The sequence below is a fragment of the Dromaius novaehollandiae genome, chromosome 10, assembly GCF_036370855.1.
Source record: "Dromaius novaehollandiae isolate bDroNov1 chromosome 10, bDroNov1.hap1, whole genome shotgun sequence".
Lineage (NCBI taxonomy): Eukaryota > Metazoa > Chordata > Aves > Casuariiformes > Dromaiidae > Dromaius > Dromaius novaehollandiae.
In genome coordinates, this window is record NC_088107.1 from 17,068,297 (window position 1) to 17,085,306 (window position 17,010).

The 17,010-nt window shown below is 36.4% G+C and overlaps 1 protein-coding gene across 10 annotated transcripts in view; it reads left to right on the forward strand.

Annotated features, from left to right (window-relative positions):
- RNF111 (ring finger protein 111) overlaps positions 1–17,010 on the forward strand; it is a 58,376-nt gene that overhangs the window by 20,247 nt on the left and 21,119 nt on the right. For 8 of the 10 annotated variants that reach the window (XM_026113400.2, XM_064517453.1, XM_026113399.2 and 5 more), the window contains exons 3-7: positions 2,609–2,735; positions 9,854–10,017; positions 12,786–12,986; positions 14,436–14,755; positions 15,605–15,860. In XM_026113400.2, the coding sequence (XP_025969185.2) occupies positions 2,609–2,735; positions 9,854–10,017; positions 12,786–12,986; positions 14,436–14,755; positions 15,605–15,860 (1,068 nt within the window). The remainder of the gene's footprint in view (positions 1–2,608; positions 2,736–9,853; positions 10,018–12,785; positions 12,987–14,435; positions 14,756–15,604; positions 15,861–17,010) is intronic. The other 2 variants (XM_064517447.1, XM_064517449.1) reach the window with 1 other exon arrangement.

The following is a 17,010-nucleotide window of genomic DNA, read 5'->3' on the forward strand; positions in this document are numbered from 1 at the left end:
ATTGGGAGAACAGCATATAAGAATTAGACAAACTACTACAATGTTCTTAAAACATTTGAAGTTCATATGAGTGTACTTCTCCCCTTGGTGTGCTTCTGGACCAATTTTAATAGGTCTTACATGGAAGCCGTTTTTATTTAAAAGTAGGTATAAAATTGCATGTGATCATTTAATTGTATTAATACTTTTCCCCTAGGAATAAAATCTTGCCAAATACCTTACAAATACTTATATAGAGGTTTTTTCCTGACAGTCTTCATTTTGAAGGAAGTGTGTATTGATAGCTTGTACAGTTGATCTGGAAGTACTTTACAAGATGAAAACCTTTTGATCACTTTGTGCTTTTGACTTCAGTCAAGACTTCTGACAAGCAGTAGGAAGTGGCAGAAAGTTGAAAAATAGCTAACCTATATCCTATTTGTAACAAATCTGATTATTTTTCTAAAGATTTTCATAATTATTTTGGCACTTGTAAAAACCTGTTCAGCCAGTAACAGTTCTGATGCTTTCTACAGTCTGACTTGTATGTAGTCTATAAATTCGCATCTTGAGTAATGGCTTGCTTAAGTAAAGGATTAAGTAAAATCAGTGCTCAAACCATGTCAAAGGTGAGTGTCTGAATTGTACAGATATCCACTTGTGAATTTTCTTTGGTTTTCTTGAGGTAAACTTGTGTCAGAATTTACGTAGAGATGGCATGCTGGAATTACACAGCGTATGATCTTGGCCTCAAGGAGGTGCTGTTTATTTTCAGAAATATGATAGACCATACTTCCATCTAAATCTTCTGCTTTTGCACCATCATAATTGTCAACAAAAATTGAGGATGTGTGGACTTCCAGGAGTGCCCTCAAACTTGCTGTGTTTTGAAGTGCATGATTGGAAGCACAGATTTGGGCTGGGGGGGAGGGAGGGAGGAATGCTTGCTTTTTTTCTTTTCTAGCTGACCTTTCATTAGCTGTTTGGCTAGCTAGCTTTGTGCAGTTCTGTGTTTGTTTTTTGTTTTTTGGGGGGATAAGTGGCTATGGTGGCTGTGTACAGAAGCTGCTTGTTTATTTGCCTGTGATTTCTAAGCTGTAAAAAAACACGACATTCACTTCCGAATGTGGTGATGACTTTAACTGCCTTTCACTTTGACTAAATGGCCTTTTTCTATTTTCACTTTTAGCATGGGCTTTGTTTTTTAGACATCTTAACGTTCTCAGTTTCTCTTTCCCCCAAATTTTCATGCAGCTTCTGAGAATTGATTTTGCCAGTTATTACTTCTGATCAGAATAGCTTAGTGCATAACAGTGTTTGGAAACACAGACTTTTAAATCTATCAAGGAAAGAAAGAATCCACCCACCCCTGAAATTTGTCAGTCTCTGCTGTTTCAGTTGTAGCTGCATAGCTGAGTGGTTGCAGAGCTCAGGGATCTGTGTCATAGCAGTGCGTGTCCTTTTGCTAGACCAGGAAGCTGGTGCTTAGTGTGAGCATAAAAGAAACATGTGCCTTGTCACTTCATAGCGCTGCTGCGAGCAGGCCGTGCAGGGCATAGCATTGCCTTGAACGAGACCTAGTCGCCCAGGCATCTTTCTTGAAGAAACTGACAGATCTCAAAATGGTGAAGTTTGCCATTTCTAAGCTATCTAGCTCATATTTATTTAATAAGTTTTTTGGTGCTCAGTGGTATTGCTATAGTGGAATAACCCATAACTCAATTTAAGTATTCTAAGTAGCCCGGACTTTTCATTGTCACTGCTGTAGCTGTAGAAGTGTCAGGGTATTAGGCTGGAAATTTAATTGCTCTTCCTGAGTTAAAGTGGAAATTGAGCTTCCTGCCAAAACTTGTCTATTAATTTTTTGTGGTGGTTTGGATGTGTGTTTGGTTTTTTAACCATTGATCGCTTTATTTTAACTTTGTCTAGTGTTTATAATTGTGAATGTCACCAAAAAAGCAGATTTAAACATGCTTATAGCACCAATGGATTGGTGGTCTGTATATTTTTTTTTAGAAATAATTTATGTACCTGTTGCCTCATTCTTGCCCTGTTGCCATTGTTTAGCCTTCAGGCTTTAATGCCTACAAAAACGTGAAAAAAGTAGTTATTCATGATAACAAACCACTACTGCTTTGCTAATGTTTTAAAGAGTTTGTTTTGTTTTCATAATAAGTGACAGATGTTCTTTGGTGTTACAGGTAATAAAATTCATCAGAATTGTTTCCAATATGTAGTGGTATGGAAGTTTGCTTATCTTCCCCCTTCCCCCCCCCCCCCAATTGTCTGCTTTCTTTTTTGCTTTGTGTCTTACAGTGTACCTAATTTACTATTAAGTGTGGAAGTTTGATATTTGCTAATTATGTGTTTTGGAATAGCTCCAAGTAAAGTAGTATGTTTTGTCTTATTTAAAGCCTCTGGAAATTTATGTACTGGTGATGAGAGAATAAAGCAGAGTTGCAAATTTTAATAATTAAGTCATTTATTTGACAGTTGCACTTAATGTTTTGATGTACACTGCAATTCTCTACTGACATATAGATTAAGTTTGGGGGGGGAATAGTCTTTTATAGTGACAGATCTTGAGAGATGATGTGTACAAACTTTATTCCTCCTCTTTCCTTATCAGGAGGTATTGATGAAGATGTGGTGGTGATTGAAGCATCCTCTACTCCCCAGGTAACTGCTAATGAAGAAATAAATGTTACCTCGACAGATAGTGAAGTGGAGATTGTAACAGTTGGTGAAAGCTACAGGTGAGGTTTGCATGTGTTTGTATTAATACAATCTTGCTTGTCTTCAAGTTTTTCACTAGGGTCTGTATCATTAAAAGCCTATAAGGTAATGTTTTAGGGATTCTAACCAACATGCATAGTATACATTTCTGATTTAAAAATGAAACAAAAAAAAAAACAACCCACAGCTCTGCCAAGCTTTGAAAATTCCTTACCTGGAGTTGTTGAGGTGGTTGTAGTTAGCACAGTTGAGATGGCAGAATTTTGGGGGAGGAAATCTGTGCAGTGGGATGCTGGAGATGAGAAATTTTTGGTTGGGTTGTCTGTCTAGGGATTAGCAGAGCACTTCTCTGCAAAGTGTCCCAATTTTTTTAAGCTGCTGTTGCTGCTGCTGCCATATGTACTCTTCCATTTTTCCATGCCTCTATATAGATTTTGTTAAGTACTTGTTTGATTTCACGGAGTCCATTAGAGTGGAGTTTCTCGAAGCAGAAAACTTGAAAATTCCATGTGCATGGAACTGTTAGAGATACCTGCATATTAAATAAGTTTGTTTGTGGATGTGAGGACAAAGTTGTAAAAAATGAAGAATTAATATCCATTTGAGTAAAACAATGGCAAAGGAACAACAGGCAGTAGATTATAAAAACATTCCATCTGTTTGTCATCAGATAGCTAATGCTTTCATTAATGCAGTTTCATATTTAAGAAACCAGACAGGTCATCTTGCAAAAAATTACTTTTATTGAAATAAATGGCAGTTTGGAACCAATTTGAAGACATGCATTTTTTTTGGAACTCTACATGTGAAAGATGTCATGCAAAAATAGACAGCCTGAGTTTGTGTAGCTGAGAGGAAATGGGGAGACGTGAAAGAAATCAACACTTTAAAATGCATTTCTTGAACAATTGTTGTTTGTTATTTCTTCCTGTTGAAGGAAGGGGAGTGATAAAGAATCTTTTTTTTTTTTTTTTTAAGAAAGCTAAAACTGCAGAATCCACAGGTGCTCTGTTTTGAGAGGGCTAAAACACATTCCAGAAACAGTTGATTTATCTACATGAATGTGTTTGCTGAAAAAAGTCATTAAAACTTTAGAAACAGCATGTATGCTTGAAAAAACTTGAGCAATATAAGTTATCACATTAGGCTCTTATAGCTGGCAAACAAAGCTTTAGAAGGTGTATAAAAAAAAAAAGCTAGATGAAACTGATCGTGCTTATTGAACATTAATTCAGGACCTAATTAAACATAGATAGGATGCTTTTAAAAATTTAGCTTTCTCTCTTCCTATCCTCAGTAAGAAATGGTTCCTGTAGTAGCCGTAAAAGGCTTGAAAGCAATTACTTGATTCTTTCTCCCCTTTCCCCTGTGATGTTGCAGCCAAAGCAGCAGCAGAAAAACCCTCTCATTTTCACTGATGTCAGTGGTGTCTTTGCTGGTGACTTGAGTGAGAATGAGATTGAACCAAGGGCATTTTTTGATGAATTCAAATTTTCTTTTATTCAGTTTGTCAGATCTTCTAACATGTAGATTTCTCAAAGGAATTTAATTTTTTAATATCATAATGGAATAGTGAAATAGAAAGTTTTCTTCCTTAACCCTTTACCCTACAACCCTCAAGTGTTAAGAAGAGACTTTACTTTGAAAATGTTCAGATGGAAATGTTATGAAAAGACTGCAAAAGTAATTGAGTTTTGTTTTGTATTTGTAAGTATCATGGTTTTTTGTAGTAAAAATACAATAAAGACACAATTCCAGGAAGCTTGCTATAATGAGGAAGAGTCTTAAACGCACATTGTGAGCCCAAAATGTCAGAAAAATCTCTCTTCTATGTGAATCTTTTATATTTTGAACTTAGAGTACTTCCTATGCAGATTTTCTTGTGGTTCAAGCGTGTCAGTTTTGCCAAACCACAGTCTAAGGAACAGTCTAAGGAACAAAGGCAGCTGTGTTAAGTTTACAATTTTATATTGAGCTGCCTTCCATGCTGTGAATAAACTGAATATTATGAAGGTTATTTACCAAACTCAGAAAACTCTTCATGGCAAGATAAATACTTCTTAGGTAATTTCTATGTAAATGAGATGGGTTACTGTATTTTTTTAAAAGACAAACTTTTTTTTGAATGAGAGTTTAAAAAAAAGATCATCAGATTTGCAGAAATGAAGATACATCTTTCATCACTTTATTGCTATTTTTCTTTGGAAAAAAACAAAGGCTGACTTTTGGTGTTTGTTATGTGTTGAATACTACAGGACTGAGATTCATTCTGTTCTTTTTCCAAACATAAGTATTCATTGAGTAACAATATATATGCCTGTAATACATGAAGTTACAGAATGCAAATGGATAGTAGTGAAAAAAATTGTAGATTTGAAAAAGTTTGCATAAATTCAGGAGGCTGTCACTTTGAGATCTGTCTTTATATAAAGTATTCTACAGAGAAGTTGCAGCTTGTTAACTCCTGACAGTTCCAAAAAAAAAAAAAAGTTCTGAACTCTAACTCTTGACATCAGTAAATAAAGATGAATGTAAGAGCAGGCTCTACTTCAGCTGTGATAAAAATCTTGTGTAGTTGATTTACTTAAACATGTTAAAACTGATTTCTGTTTCTTTCTAAATAGAGGAATAAAAATGATTATTTTCTAAATACACTGTTAAGCAAGTGACTGCATATAGATTTCTAGTATACTGTAAGGATCATCTTTATTTACATAGCCAACTTACAGCTGAAACTTACGTTAAAAGAAGCTGATGCACTTGAAGTTCTCTTGCATGAGTGAAGTGGTGTTTGTGGTGTGTGGGTGTGGGTTTTTTTGTTTGTGTTTTTTTTTGTTTTTTTTGTATGAATTAAGTTGTTAATACCTGAAGCTCAACTGATGGTTGACAGCATGTACTCACTCCCTGGGCATTTTAGTACTGAAGATCAGAAAGAAGAGAATAGAACTCATGAAGTGCTTAATCTGTCTTTTTCTGAATCCTGCTTTTGATCATATCAAGTTTTCTGAGGGAGAGAAGAAGGCTACTGGAAAGAGGAAAACAAGCCTGCGTTCTCCACATAACACTTTTGTACCCATAGGAAACTGAAAATGTTTGCATTTAGGCTTCGAAAAGTCAGAGACAAGGAAATAGATTCATCTAGAAAATGCTGAGGCAAATCCTGTTGTGATCTAGAACAGGAGCACATTAGTGGATGTGAGATCAACTTTCAGCATTCACTTTCTTTTCCTGCCCACAACAAATTGTTCATGGATAAAGAAGATAGAAAATTCCCAGAAGGGAAATTACCATAAAGAGAAAGTGGGTGCGTAAGTGGAAAGCAGTGGTAATGCTACACAGGGAGAAGATAAAGTAAAGCTTTGGCGCGTTAGACTCGGGCAAGAGAAAGGGTTTTTCTGCAGTGTGTTCAGGCAGCCTTTTTGAGTAACTTTACAGGTCCCATTGTGAAGGTGTCAAGCTGCTTGTGACAGTAAATGATACAATTTTGTACTTGCTTTTAAGCCTTCTGGTTTCTTAAGTGTAATATTGTATGGGCACTTTTTTCTCCTTTCCTTCTACCTCATAGCATTTTTTCCTTGTTACTTTCCTCCACTCTTAGTGAAATCTTGCTCTGATTATTGTTATTTTAGAAAAAAATAAGGAGATAAGATAAAATTGGCTGTGGCCTCTGGGAAAGGCAGTAATGGAACACTACAGCCCAGCAATGAATAAGTAGTGCTTGATCCTAACTATAAGTAGTATACATTGTTAGTGGTATCAGTGTGAGATTGTCCAGTAGATAGCCACTCTTTTTGCTTTTTCAGAAGTGAGGAGGAGATTGTTCATGAAAATCATTTCCTTATCTTGATTCACTCCTGAAGAAATTATTCTAAAATTTCCTAAATGGAGAAAAAATGATTTGTCTCTAGAAAGCTACTTTCAGTGGAAATCCGTAAGCTGTACTTCCTTTTAAGCTCTCCCACAATTAAGGATTGGAGACCCAAAGATCTGCCTTGTTGACTTAAACCAAGAAATTATCCACAGACTTCATGCCTCTGTACCAGCCACCTTCATCGCTGCCAGATTAGATAGCAAGAATCCTGAGAGCTTCTGCATATAGGCAAAGTAAACCTAGGTAACTGTACCGGCAATTGTACATCCCTGCCTTTTGGGGAGGTGGTGCATTATTTGGAATTCTAGCGTTTTGTGAGTTGTTTGTTGTTTTTGTGTTTGTTTTTTTTTTTTTTTTGCGCCCTCTGATCAATTTGGCAAATAGTTAACCATGATGTTTTACCATTTTATGATCTGTTGTCCACATGCAAAACCACATAAAATATTAAAACCAGTGCCTGTTTCATAGAATAGATCGGGGAGGGAAAATGAGAATTGACAACATTTCATGACTTCTAATACGCAGATGATATAGTGCATTAATACTTTATGGTAGTTTTGTGCTACTTTTCCCTTCTCTTGTTTCTTTCCACCACCACCCCCGCACACAGAGACGCTTAAAATTGTGGATACAGGGCCTTCCACCACTGTCCTTCAGCAGATGTTTTTATTGTGTTTTTGTGAAAACCAACATTTGCTAATTTGAATTGAAAAATGTCTCTCCATCCTATTTGTCAATCCTCACTTATTTTTTATTGCTGAATAGTTTGTCTTGATGAATTTGACTAAGTTGCTACAGTGTTCGTCACATGTTAATCATTCTCTAGCAGCCAGTTATGAAGATGATCTTTCAGTAAAGACCAGATTCTTTTTGCCCCTCCTGATGACTATAGCTACAACATGTTCTCTTGGATAAAAGATGGAGTCCAGAGGCTCTCTGGGTAAAACCTTGGTTGTAGTCTTCAACATCCTCAACAGTACTCCCTCTCTGCATAACTAGCTAGTGTTGCTTTTTGGAGGCTCTAGGACTCCTGTTTCATCTAGACTTTCTGTCTATCTTGCTGTTTGTTGAGGCAAAAATGCACCCCATTTTCTGAATCAAAGATCTGAATGTAAGTGGTATTTCCAGGTTGTCTTGAGGATATCAGTGGCTGCCTGGAAGAATAAATGCTGCTGCATCTGTGGATTTTGCAGAGCAGTAGCTCTAGTGTGTGAGGATGTTGACTGTTAGGGTTTTTTTTCTGTTATGAGAGCTGGTTAATTACTTGTCTGATTGATTAGCTTTGTGGGAGTAAAATGCAAATACTCTTCTGTTTGTTTTCTGAGTGGCTGCTGGTGATATGGAGTTGGTAGCCTGTTGAAATGCATACTCAGTTGCATGCGTATAGAAACTTGTTGTTTTCCTTACATTGCACAGTGTCTAGTTTGAGGAAAATTACATGAAGAAGTTCATGTGTTGGTCTCTTCTTCCGTGTCCTTCATTTTCCACACTTCCCTGTATTCCATCAAGAAGTTAGTATGTAGTGATGGATATTCCCTCCTCCTCTCCTCTTCAAGGTAGAGCTACTTTCAAAGTAGAGAGAAAGTAAGCCATTATGATAAAAATTAACTACAGTCTCAAGCAGCAGTGTAGCAGTTGGAATCATACTTAGGATGAGAAATCATCTACCATACTGCTAGTGACACCCTTCCCTGACAGTTCTCTTCTTGCTAAGAAAAAAAGCTATTACAGTCTGGTTTTGATTCTTCTGAGCATTAAACAAAGTAAACACTTTAGCCATACATACCTTATAGAAGTGGACTAACACAGTCATTTTGAAATTATAGGGACTCAGCCAGTGACAGAATATACACACCAGCACATAGCTAACATATTCATTAGTCGTTCTTAAGTAAAATATTTTCAGAATAATGTCCTGTTTAATCATAACAAGGAAATAAAGACCAAGACATGTGACTTAAAACTGTCTTAATTCAGTAGTCCTTTGTTTACAAGGAAATAACAGGACATCTTAAACTTCAAAATAAGAAATTTTAGCAATAGAAGTTTGTAATAGGAGTTGATTACTATGAAAATATTCTAATCATAGTTCCAGTTCCATTTTACTATGTCTTCTTAATGATAGATAAAGCACTATAGAAATATACTCTGATCATCTTTCCTAGAGGGCTATACAGATGGGTTAAAGGGAGTCAAGGCAGAGTATAAGTATAGGCTATGAGCTCCATGGTGATGTTTTGTGGTGGGTTTTGTTTTAGTTTTTTTTGTTTGTTTGTTTGTTTTGGTGAAGTCATTCACCTTTCTTTTTTTTTTTTCCTCTCCTGAATTTTTGAAGTCTGAGTGCATTGGTTTTTTCCAAATTGGAAAATCAAGCCATTTGGTTTATGTAAATACTGGAGAGTCAAAGGTTTTTGGCTGAACATGAACTGGCAAATATAATATTGTAAAATATTTTTCCCTTAATTAAAGACAGTATCCTCTTAGCCTGAACTCCAAAGTATCATTGACTTGAGTGTTTAGCTTTGGATGACTAAATTGAATAGAATGGATGCCAAGCGTAATACTACAGAAATAAAACCATCTGTTTCCTTAGGTATGGTACAAGCTTATGTTTTCCTTTCCTTATGTTACATTTAAATTTCATTACTCTGTAAACGTTATACAAAACTGTCTTTATTTTTAAGGGGGGGGGGAAATAACATTCAAGAGATTAAGAGTCAAAAACAATCTCTGGACTCTTAGGTACAGAAATAATCCCCTGAAAGTATTCTGTCACATGTAAACATGCAAAGGAATGATCTTTACACTCCAGTCATCATTGACGGATCCCCTATTTCAGACTGCATGAGAGTAGCGTAGGATTCAGAGAATCTCATATCCTGTTAGCATGTTAAAACATAACATTAGATAATATTGTCTGACTGCAACTGTGGGTTTTCATGTTGCATTTTGTACCACTCTACCTGTATTAGTTGATAGGCACATGGGAGAAGTATTAGCCTAAAGGCCTCTAAGCTCTCCCTTTTGGATGTTTGCTATTATGTTATCTGGTAAAGGCAGCAGTAGTGTTTGTGAATACTCCTCTAGTGAATGTGGAGTAGTATGGTATTTGAACCTAAGAAAATGCTTTTCTAATAAAAATGCATTTCAAGTAGCAGTGTACTCTGAACTAAAGTTAGTGAGCAGTCAACTTCTTGAACAGTGAGAAAAGTGTATTTAATGAGAGCAAAATTTATGTCATTATTTAAGGTAATACCTCTTTTTAAGGTCTCGTTCAACACTTGGACACTCGAGATCGCACTGGGGACAGAGCTCTACTTCTCATGCTGCACGACCACAAGAGCAGCGTAACCGTAATAGGATTTCAACAGTCATACAGCCGCTGAGACAGAATGCAGCAGAAGTAGTGGACCTTACAGTGGATGAAGATGGTAAGCTGCATTGATCTGAGAAATCTCTTCCTTTTTCAGAATCAAGATGGTCAGTCAGTGTAAGGGGAGCGGAATTAATTCAATTAATTTTAACATACCATTTTTTTTCAAAAAGTCTCAGGTCTTTTTTTTTTTTTTTTAAACAAACAAACAAAATCTCCTGGCCTGTCAAAAATTCTTATGCGTCTTTATTACTAAAATTAAAAGTCTAGGCATTCCTTGCTAGTCTACTAGATCTAATTTTTCTTCCAAAAACTGACTTGGGCATGTATATGAGAGCTGACTCACCAGGCAGAAACTACAGAACAGGTTAGAACTAATTCTTTAAAAATATGTGATTATTTCAATACAATACTATAAAAGGAAAACTTGTCCCTGCTGCATGTGCTTTGGAGTACTGTTCTTTCAAGCCTTGGAGTGGTGGTAGTAATAAAAAACAAAAAACAACAACAACAAAGGAACTAGTAAAAGTATATCAGAAGGTTTCTGAAGCTTTCAGTGTTTCCTAACATTAAAACCTTCTGGCACTTAACTAATTTATTCCTGCTGAAAATCATAAGATCAATTTCCAGGTATTGTCAAAAGTTAAGACGGTAAAGGCCGGGGGGGGGGGGGGGAATCCTTTCTTCCTCCTCCTTCCCCCCCCCCCCCCCCCATATTCTTTGGCTACATACTACTTCCAGTGTTTAACAGAAATTCTGTCTTGTAGTTCCCTCACTTATTTAGTGTATCCCTAGCTAGTATCTTGCAATATCTTCTTTAAGATGGAAGAGAATAAGTTGATTAGAGATTCTTTTCTTCATAGACTTGTTATGAAGTACCCCAACAGCGATACTGTTGGATTGGAAATTGCATTTATTGGTTTTAATTACTCTTTTAAATTCAAATGGTAGAATTTGTCTCAAATTTGGACATCAAATTCCTGTTTAAAAAAAAAAAAATCTTGATGAATGAAGGCTTGTTTCTGCAATATCTATCTTTAAGACCAGCTGTTTTTGCTATCCCCAGAAGACATATCTTTTTAGGATGAGTCTTCTGGCTTTTCAAGGATATTGTCTTTATAAACATCAAATTTCACACACAAACTATTGTAAAACTTGAATTAACTCTGTCTCACAAGGCAGCTACCCACTTCATCGTAGCTCTACTGATATCTTCAAAAAAATACTGTTCTTAAAACTTTGCTAGCTACTTAGCTGAGCCTACAGGTCATGTCTCCACAAACATTCCTGAATTGATGTCTGTGAAGTCTGCTGAAATCAACAGTTTCTCTTGGTCTGAGATTGACCAGTTCCACTGGCTTTTAAAGAAAGACAGCTTTTGTGGGGAAGGAAGGGGGGTGCAGAACTGTCTCTGTTGCTGATAAAACATCAAAACAGTAACAGGCTAGCAGGGTGGTTGATGCTGATAGAATTAAGAAATGCCTAACTGCAAGACTGCTTTCAGAATATATTAGCTTCCAATCTTGAGCACTATGCGATCACATATCAATTACATTTAGGCTCTAAGTGACCTATATTCTCACTGTTTTCTTACTGAATTTAGACATTAATATACTTCCCCCAAAATATTTTCCTTGAAATAAAACTAATTTATTGGAACACCACATTAAAATCCAAAGGAATGTAAGCATAGGCATCGGATTACAGGCTTTATAATGCAATGAGTTGGAAGACTGCAAAAAGGAAGATGTTTATTCCCTTGCTTGCTGAGTTGCTGTTATAGCTATATTATATATATATATGCTATATATATATATATAGCAACAGTTATATTTTACCTTGAGACTTTCAGTGTAAGAGATACAGTTTTAAACATCTTGACTCTTTTTCTGATAGTCATGCAGACACTTCTACTGAAAAAGTAGAGCCTGTTTCTGATGATCTTCCCTTTTATCTCCTATTCATAGTCATATCATTGCCTTGTCAGTAATTAGGGAGAAATTTCAAACTTGCAATCAAAAACAGGCTTTTTGAAAACTAAATTTGAATATGCCACCACATATCTTTTAAAATATTAACCTGCTTACAGTTGTGCAGTGGAGAGTGAAAATTATCGAGGATCTGGTGTGTTTCCCTCAATCTGATGAAATACATTGCCAGCTATTATGTTTATAATCTGCAAAATGAATGTGTACATAGTTTTAATGAAAGTCTCAAATACTAATGCCTAATGTGTGTGTTTTGACTGGAAGACTAGTTTATTGTGCTATAGCCTCTAGTACTTTGCATCTGGAATGACTGAAGTTTGTAAAGTAGTACTGCTAATTGAGATTTTTGTGCTGCTTTGGGTTAGACATCTAAAAGTTGTTTTTTTCTTCTGTGCTTTGTATGCATTAAAAAAAAAGGATAATACCTAATTATGGATTAGTTTGCCTGTGGATTTATGAAAGACTATATTAAATGAATCTGTTTTCATCACAAAGTACCAAAGTAATTTAATTTCCTTTCTAGTAGTGTTTTATCTAGGGAATAAAGTTCTTGATATGGCAGACTTGGTTTGGGAAATGATTTTGTATTGATTCTTAAAATTTGAGTTAATTTAAAGAAAAAGTTAAGGCTGTTCAAAAATACTATTTTTCACACAAATGAAACCAAATTAACTTTTGTGTTTTATACACATCAGGCTTTTGTGTTCTGACTTTCTCAGCATCTGGCAAGACCAGAATCCAGAATTTCTTGTAAGATGGTTTAAAAAGAAAGAAAGCAAAACCAAAAACTAACAGCTTTTAAAACTTAACATTTTTTTTTATTTGCTTGTTTCACTAGAGCCAACAGTTGTGCCAACCACCTCAGCCAGAGTGGAGTCCCAGGTCGTGAGTTCAACTTCCAGTAACAGTTCGAATACATCTACCTCAGAGCTGGCCTCTGATGCAGCTCCAAATGTCTCCAGCAGCCAGGCCCCCTCCTCAGCCCCTGAGACTTCGACTAGTCTTCCCAATAGCAGCACTGCTGGTACTTCAGCTGGAGGTACAGAATAAGAGAGCTTTCTAAAACTGTCACATTGCCTACTAATCAATGGCATAAAGGAGAAAGAGGACGTTAATCAGAGTTCTCTAGTCAAAATGCTTGTGAGCATGTCAGTGGTAAGTTGACATTGGTTAGACTTGCTGTGTGAACTTGAGTATCTGAATGAAGTCTCCTCAAAGATAAATGATGTCCTGGAGAAGCCTCCTTCTGCTCGCATCTGTCAGGATGGTTCATTTGTACCTGATGGACCACATCCTTTTTGAGAAGGTAGAATGTAGTAGGTAGGATGCCAGACTCATTCACTGGGAATGAAGTCTTCCACTGCAATGTGTTGTAAGTTTTGTTGTTTTTGTTGTTGCTGGTTTGTTTTTAAATATGTATCATAAGGAAAAGTGGGGGCCATATATAGATTCCTTGAATCTCCTCATGTAGATTGTAGAGCTGTATATGCAGGTAGCATAATTACTAGACTTTGTTAAAGTGAGGTTTGTCTCTAGCATAACAAAACACTGATAACTAAAGAAGAGCTGATAACTTTGAAGAGGAGTATATGGAACCTGTTAGGAAGGAACTTCCTGTTGTTACCAGAAGATTGACAGTATCTGTTAATAATGGATTGTGGAAGCCATCTTTTCTGGAAGTGAGATACTAGACTAAATTTGAAGTTGGAAAGGACCATTAAGCCATATACTCTAATCTCTTGTTTATCACAAACCACTTGCTTTCCTGCTGGGCACAGAAACGTGGGTTTTGCGGGGGGAGGTGGTTTTGGTTGTTTGGGGGCTGGGTTTTTGTTTGTTTGGTTGGGTTTTTTTGAGTTAGTAGGCAGTTAAGTTAGGCATTGGCCACTGACTGAAGGTTTGAGGGAAAGACTAGATCTCTCTTAAAAAAAAAAAAAAAAAAAAAGCAAAACAACCCCCCTAGCAACTACCTACAATAGAATAAGTTCTCAGAGGTGGGGTTTGTGACTATGGGTAACTGCCTCTCCCTTTTCATGATTATTGTGGTGTTGGGGTGCCTCACAACATCTCTGAAACTTGGGTGCTCTGCCCCTTTCCGTGGGTCAAGTGAGAATTAAAAAAAAAAAAAAAAAAAAAAGACAAAATTTGCATGTGAATTTGAAGACAAAGTATGAAAATAGGTCTCTGCACACTAGTCACAGGGACAATCTTTCCTCTTTTTCCTACTGATAACTGTCTTAAATTAGTGGAATAATAAGGCAAGACTTTCTCCCATAGCTGTCATGAATGCATGCACCTGAACCATTCAGTTTTGGTTAATTTTCATGCACAGCTGAATTCTCTTTTTTGTACCCATTTTTTTGTTTTAGTGTAGATCTGTTTTTCAATCTGTTAATCATTTAATCAATGCTTTTATTTCAGACCCTGTTTTACAGTGATCAGCTTACTAATTTCTTTTTCTTCAACATTAATTTTCTTTAATTTCAAGATGATGTAAGAAGAACTGCATCTAACACGACACTGGAAACTGGCCCTCCTGCCATGCCAAGGTTACCATCATGCTGCCCTCAGCATTCCCCATGTGGAGGACCTTCACAGAATCATCATGCCTTGGGACACCCCCATACAAGCTGCTTTCAGCAGCACAGCCACCACTTTCAACACCACCACCACCACCACCACAACCCTCACCCAGCTGTTCCGCTGTCTCCTTCATTCAGTGACTCCAGCTGCCCTGTTGAAAGGCCTCCTCCAGTGCCTGCACCTTGTGGAGCAAGCAGCAGTTCCGGCACCAGTTACCATGATCAGGCATGTTTAACTTTTGTGACTCTCCCTTTGCATTTTTAAGTCATATAGGCATGAGAGAATAGAATAGGATGTTGAATTGTGTGTAATTTACTTATTTTCTGTAGCAGGTATTATAAAAGGACAGTTTTTAAAACATGATACACATACAGTAAAATTAAAAATGAACAAAAGGTCATAACCAATAAATAATCACTTGCAGCTGACACCCTCTAAACTGTAAGATGATAGTGACTTAAAACAAATTTTAACACCTCAAAATATACTCTGCAGATCATAAAGCAACTGAATGATTTGCAAAACTGCTAAGGGAAGAAAAATTCAAGTCTAATTTTATGTTTGTAAAAAGTATAAGAGTTGCTTTCCTAAAGACTTTTAAAGATTTCTTTAAGCAACTAAAATTAGAGTTCTAAAACAGTATGATTAAAAATCTAAAGAACAGTACTGTGCAACCTAATTGGCAACATACACTTAAAACGTACACCAGCTTAATAGTTCTGTAACACTTATGTTAAGCACAACTAAACAAAATGCTAAAGCTTGTTGTTTGCCTCTAAATAATGTGATAGATGCTGCTCTTGCATACTCATTGATTTATCCAAAATAGGTTTTTTTTTTTTTTTTTTTAATACAATGTAGTGTAATTAATTTAATTTATTTCCCCAGATTGAACAATTTAGGAATAAGAAACGTCACTGATACCTTAAGGCTTTGTTCTGGAACATTTTTAAAACTCAAAAATCCGATTTCCGGTGGTTTATGATAGTATAGTTTTTATCACAGTATATTTAAAGGTGACTTTGTTTTCAATGTTTGAAGAACTGTTTGAGAACAGATGGTTTGTTTACACAGCAGGCATTGCCAGTAGACTTAAGCAGCAGTGGTATAAGAAGTCATGGAAGTGGTGCTTTTCATGGGACATCTGCTTTTGACCCCTGCTGTCCTGGTTCTTCATCTCGAACTGCAATTTATGGGCATCAGGCTGGTGCTGGCCCAAGCCAGTCAATAACAATAGATGGATATGGATCAAGTATTGTTGCGCAGCCGCAGCCACAGCCTCCTCCCCAGGCATCACTCTCCTCCTGTCGACATTATATGCATTCTCCTTGTAAGTACTGTCATTCTAATGATAAGTACTGGGAACCAGGTTGCAGGGGGACAAACACAAGAACAGCTTCCTTGACACCATATGAAGACTTATACTATCCATTTGCTTCGGTCTTAGAATTGGCCTAACAAAACAAATGTTAAGAAATGCATTTAAACAATTTGACTCTTTGTGTCGAGGAATTAAACGGAAACAATCTGAGATTTTTCCCTTGAGAGGTCTTTGAGGGTCAAAGTTGAGTAGCAGTTCTTGCAATAGACAGGTTTCAAAAAATAGGTATATATATTGCTATGTGAACCAGTGTGTTGGGAAAAGATCTAAGACTTGACTTTTGCTTAACTACTGTGATGTTCAGAAGACATTTTTTACTTCATTGGGTATGTTTGACCTTAAAAATGCCTAATTCCAGAAAACTTTCTCCTTTTCCTTGCAGTTGTTTTAATTATGTAGTTCTGACATACACATGGTAAACTCCATTGTCTCCTGTTGTTATTTGAGATAAGCGGCCTCCTAGATCCTTTATAGATAGTTTCTTTATTATTTACTAAGAAAATATTTTTTTGTATCCTTCATATTTTAGTAATGCCTTTTGTCTTTTTTATTGAGTTCTGCTTGAGCAGGCTCAAGGAATCAACTAATTAGTTTTAATGTATGATTGTGATTTTACTTCTGCATTTTATTGTCTCCTACAGAATTCAACTTACATTTTTTCCCAAGTCTATTATTTAATATTAACAAACCTCTCTCCTAGCCCCAAAGAGCTTATAGATTCCTTTATTTAGTACATTTAGAGTCTGAAGTTGGATGAAGCTGCCAGGAGGGTGTGGGTGTTCCCCCCTGCCACCAGATTCTGAATTTCCTTAAGGAAGGGTTTTTTCTTTTTTTGCCTTGAGAACAACTACAAATATATGCTTCACGGGAGGTGTTTAGATTAATTTTGTGAGTATGGTGGTGGCTTAGTGCTCAAGAAAACCAGAAATCAGTGTTACATGCTACACAAACAGGACTTCTCACCACATATCTCCTTCAGCTTACATCACACAGCTGTTTCTTTTCTTCTCGCAAATATTAGCAAGTTAAGTATTTTTGGCTGCTGGAAGTCTGGACTTCTTAGGGTATACCATTGGAATCACTCTGTTAAGAAGTTGAA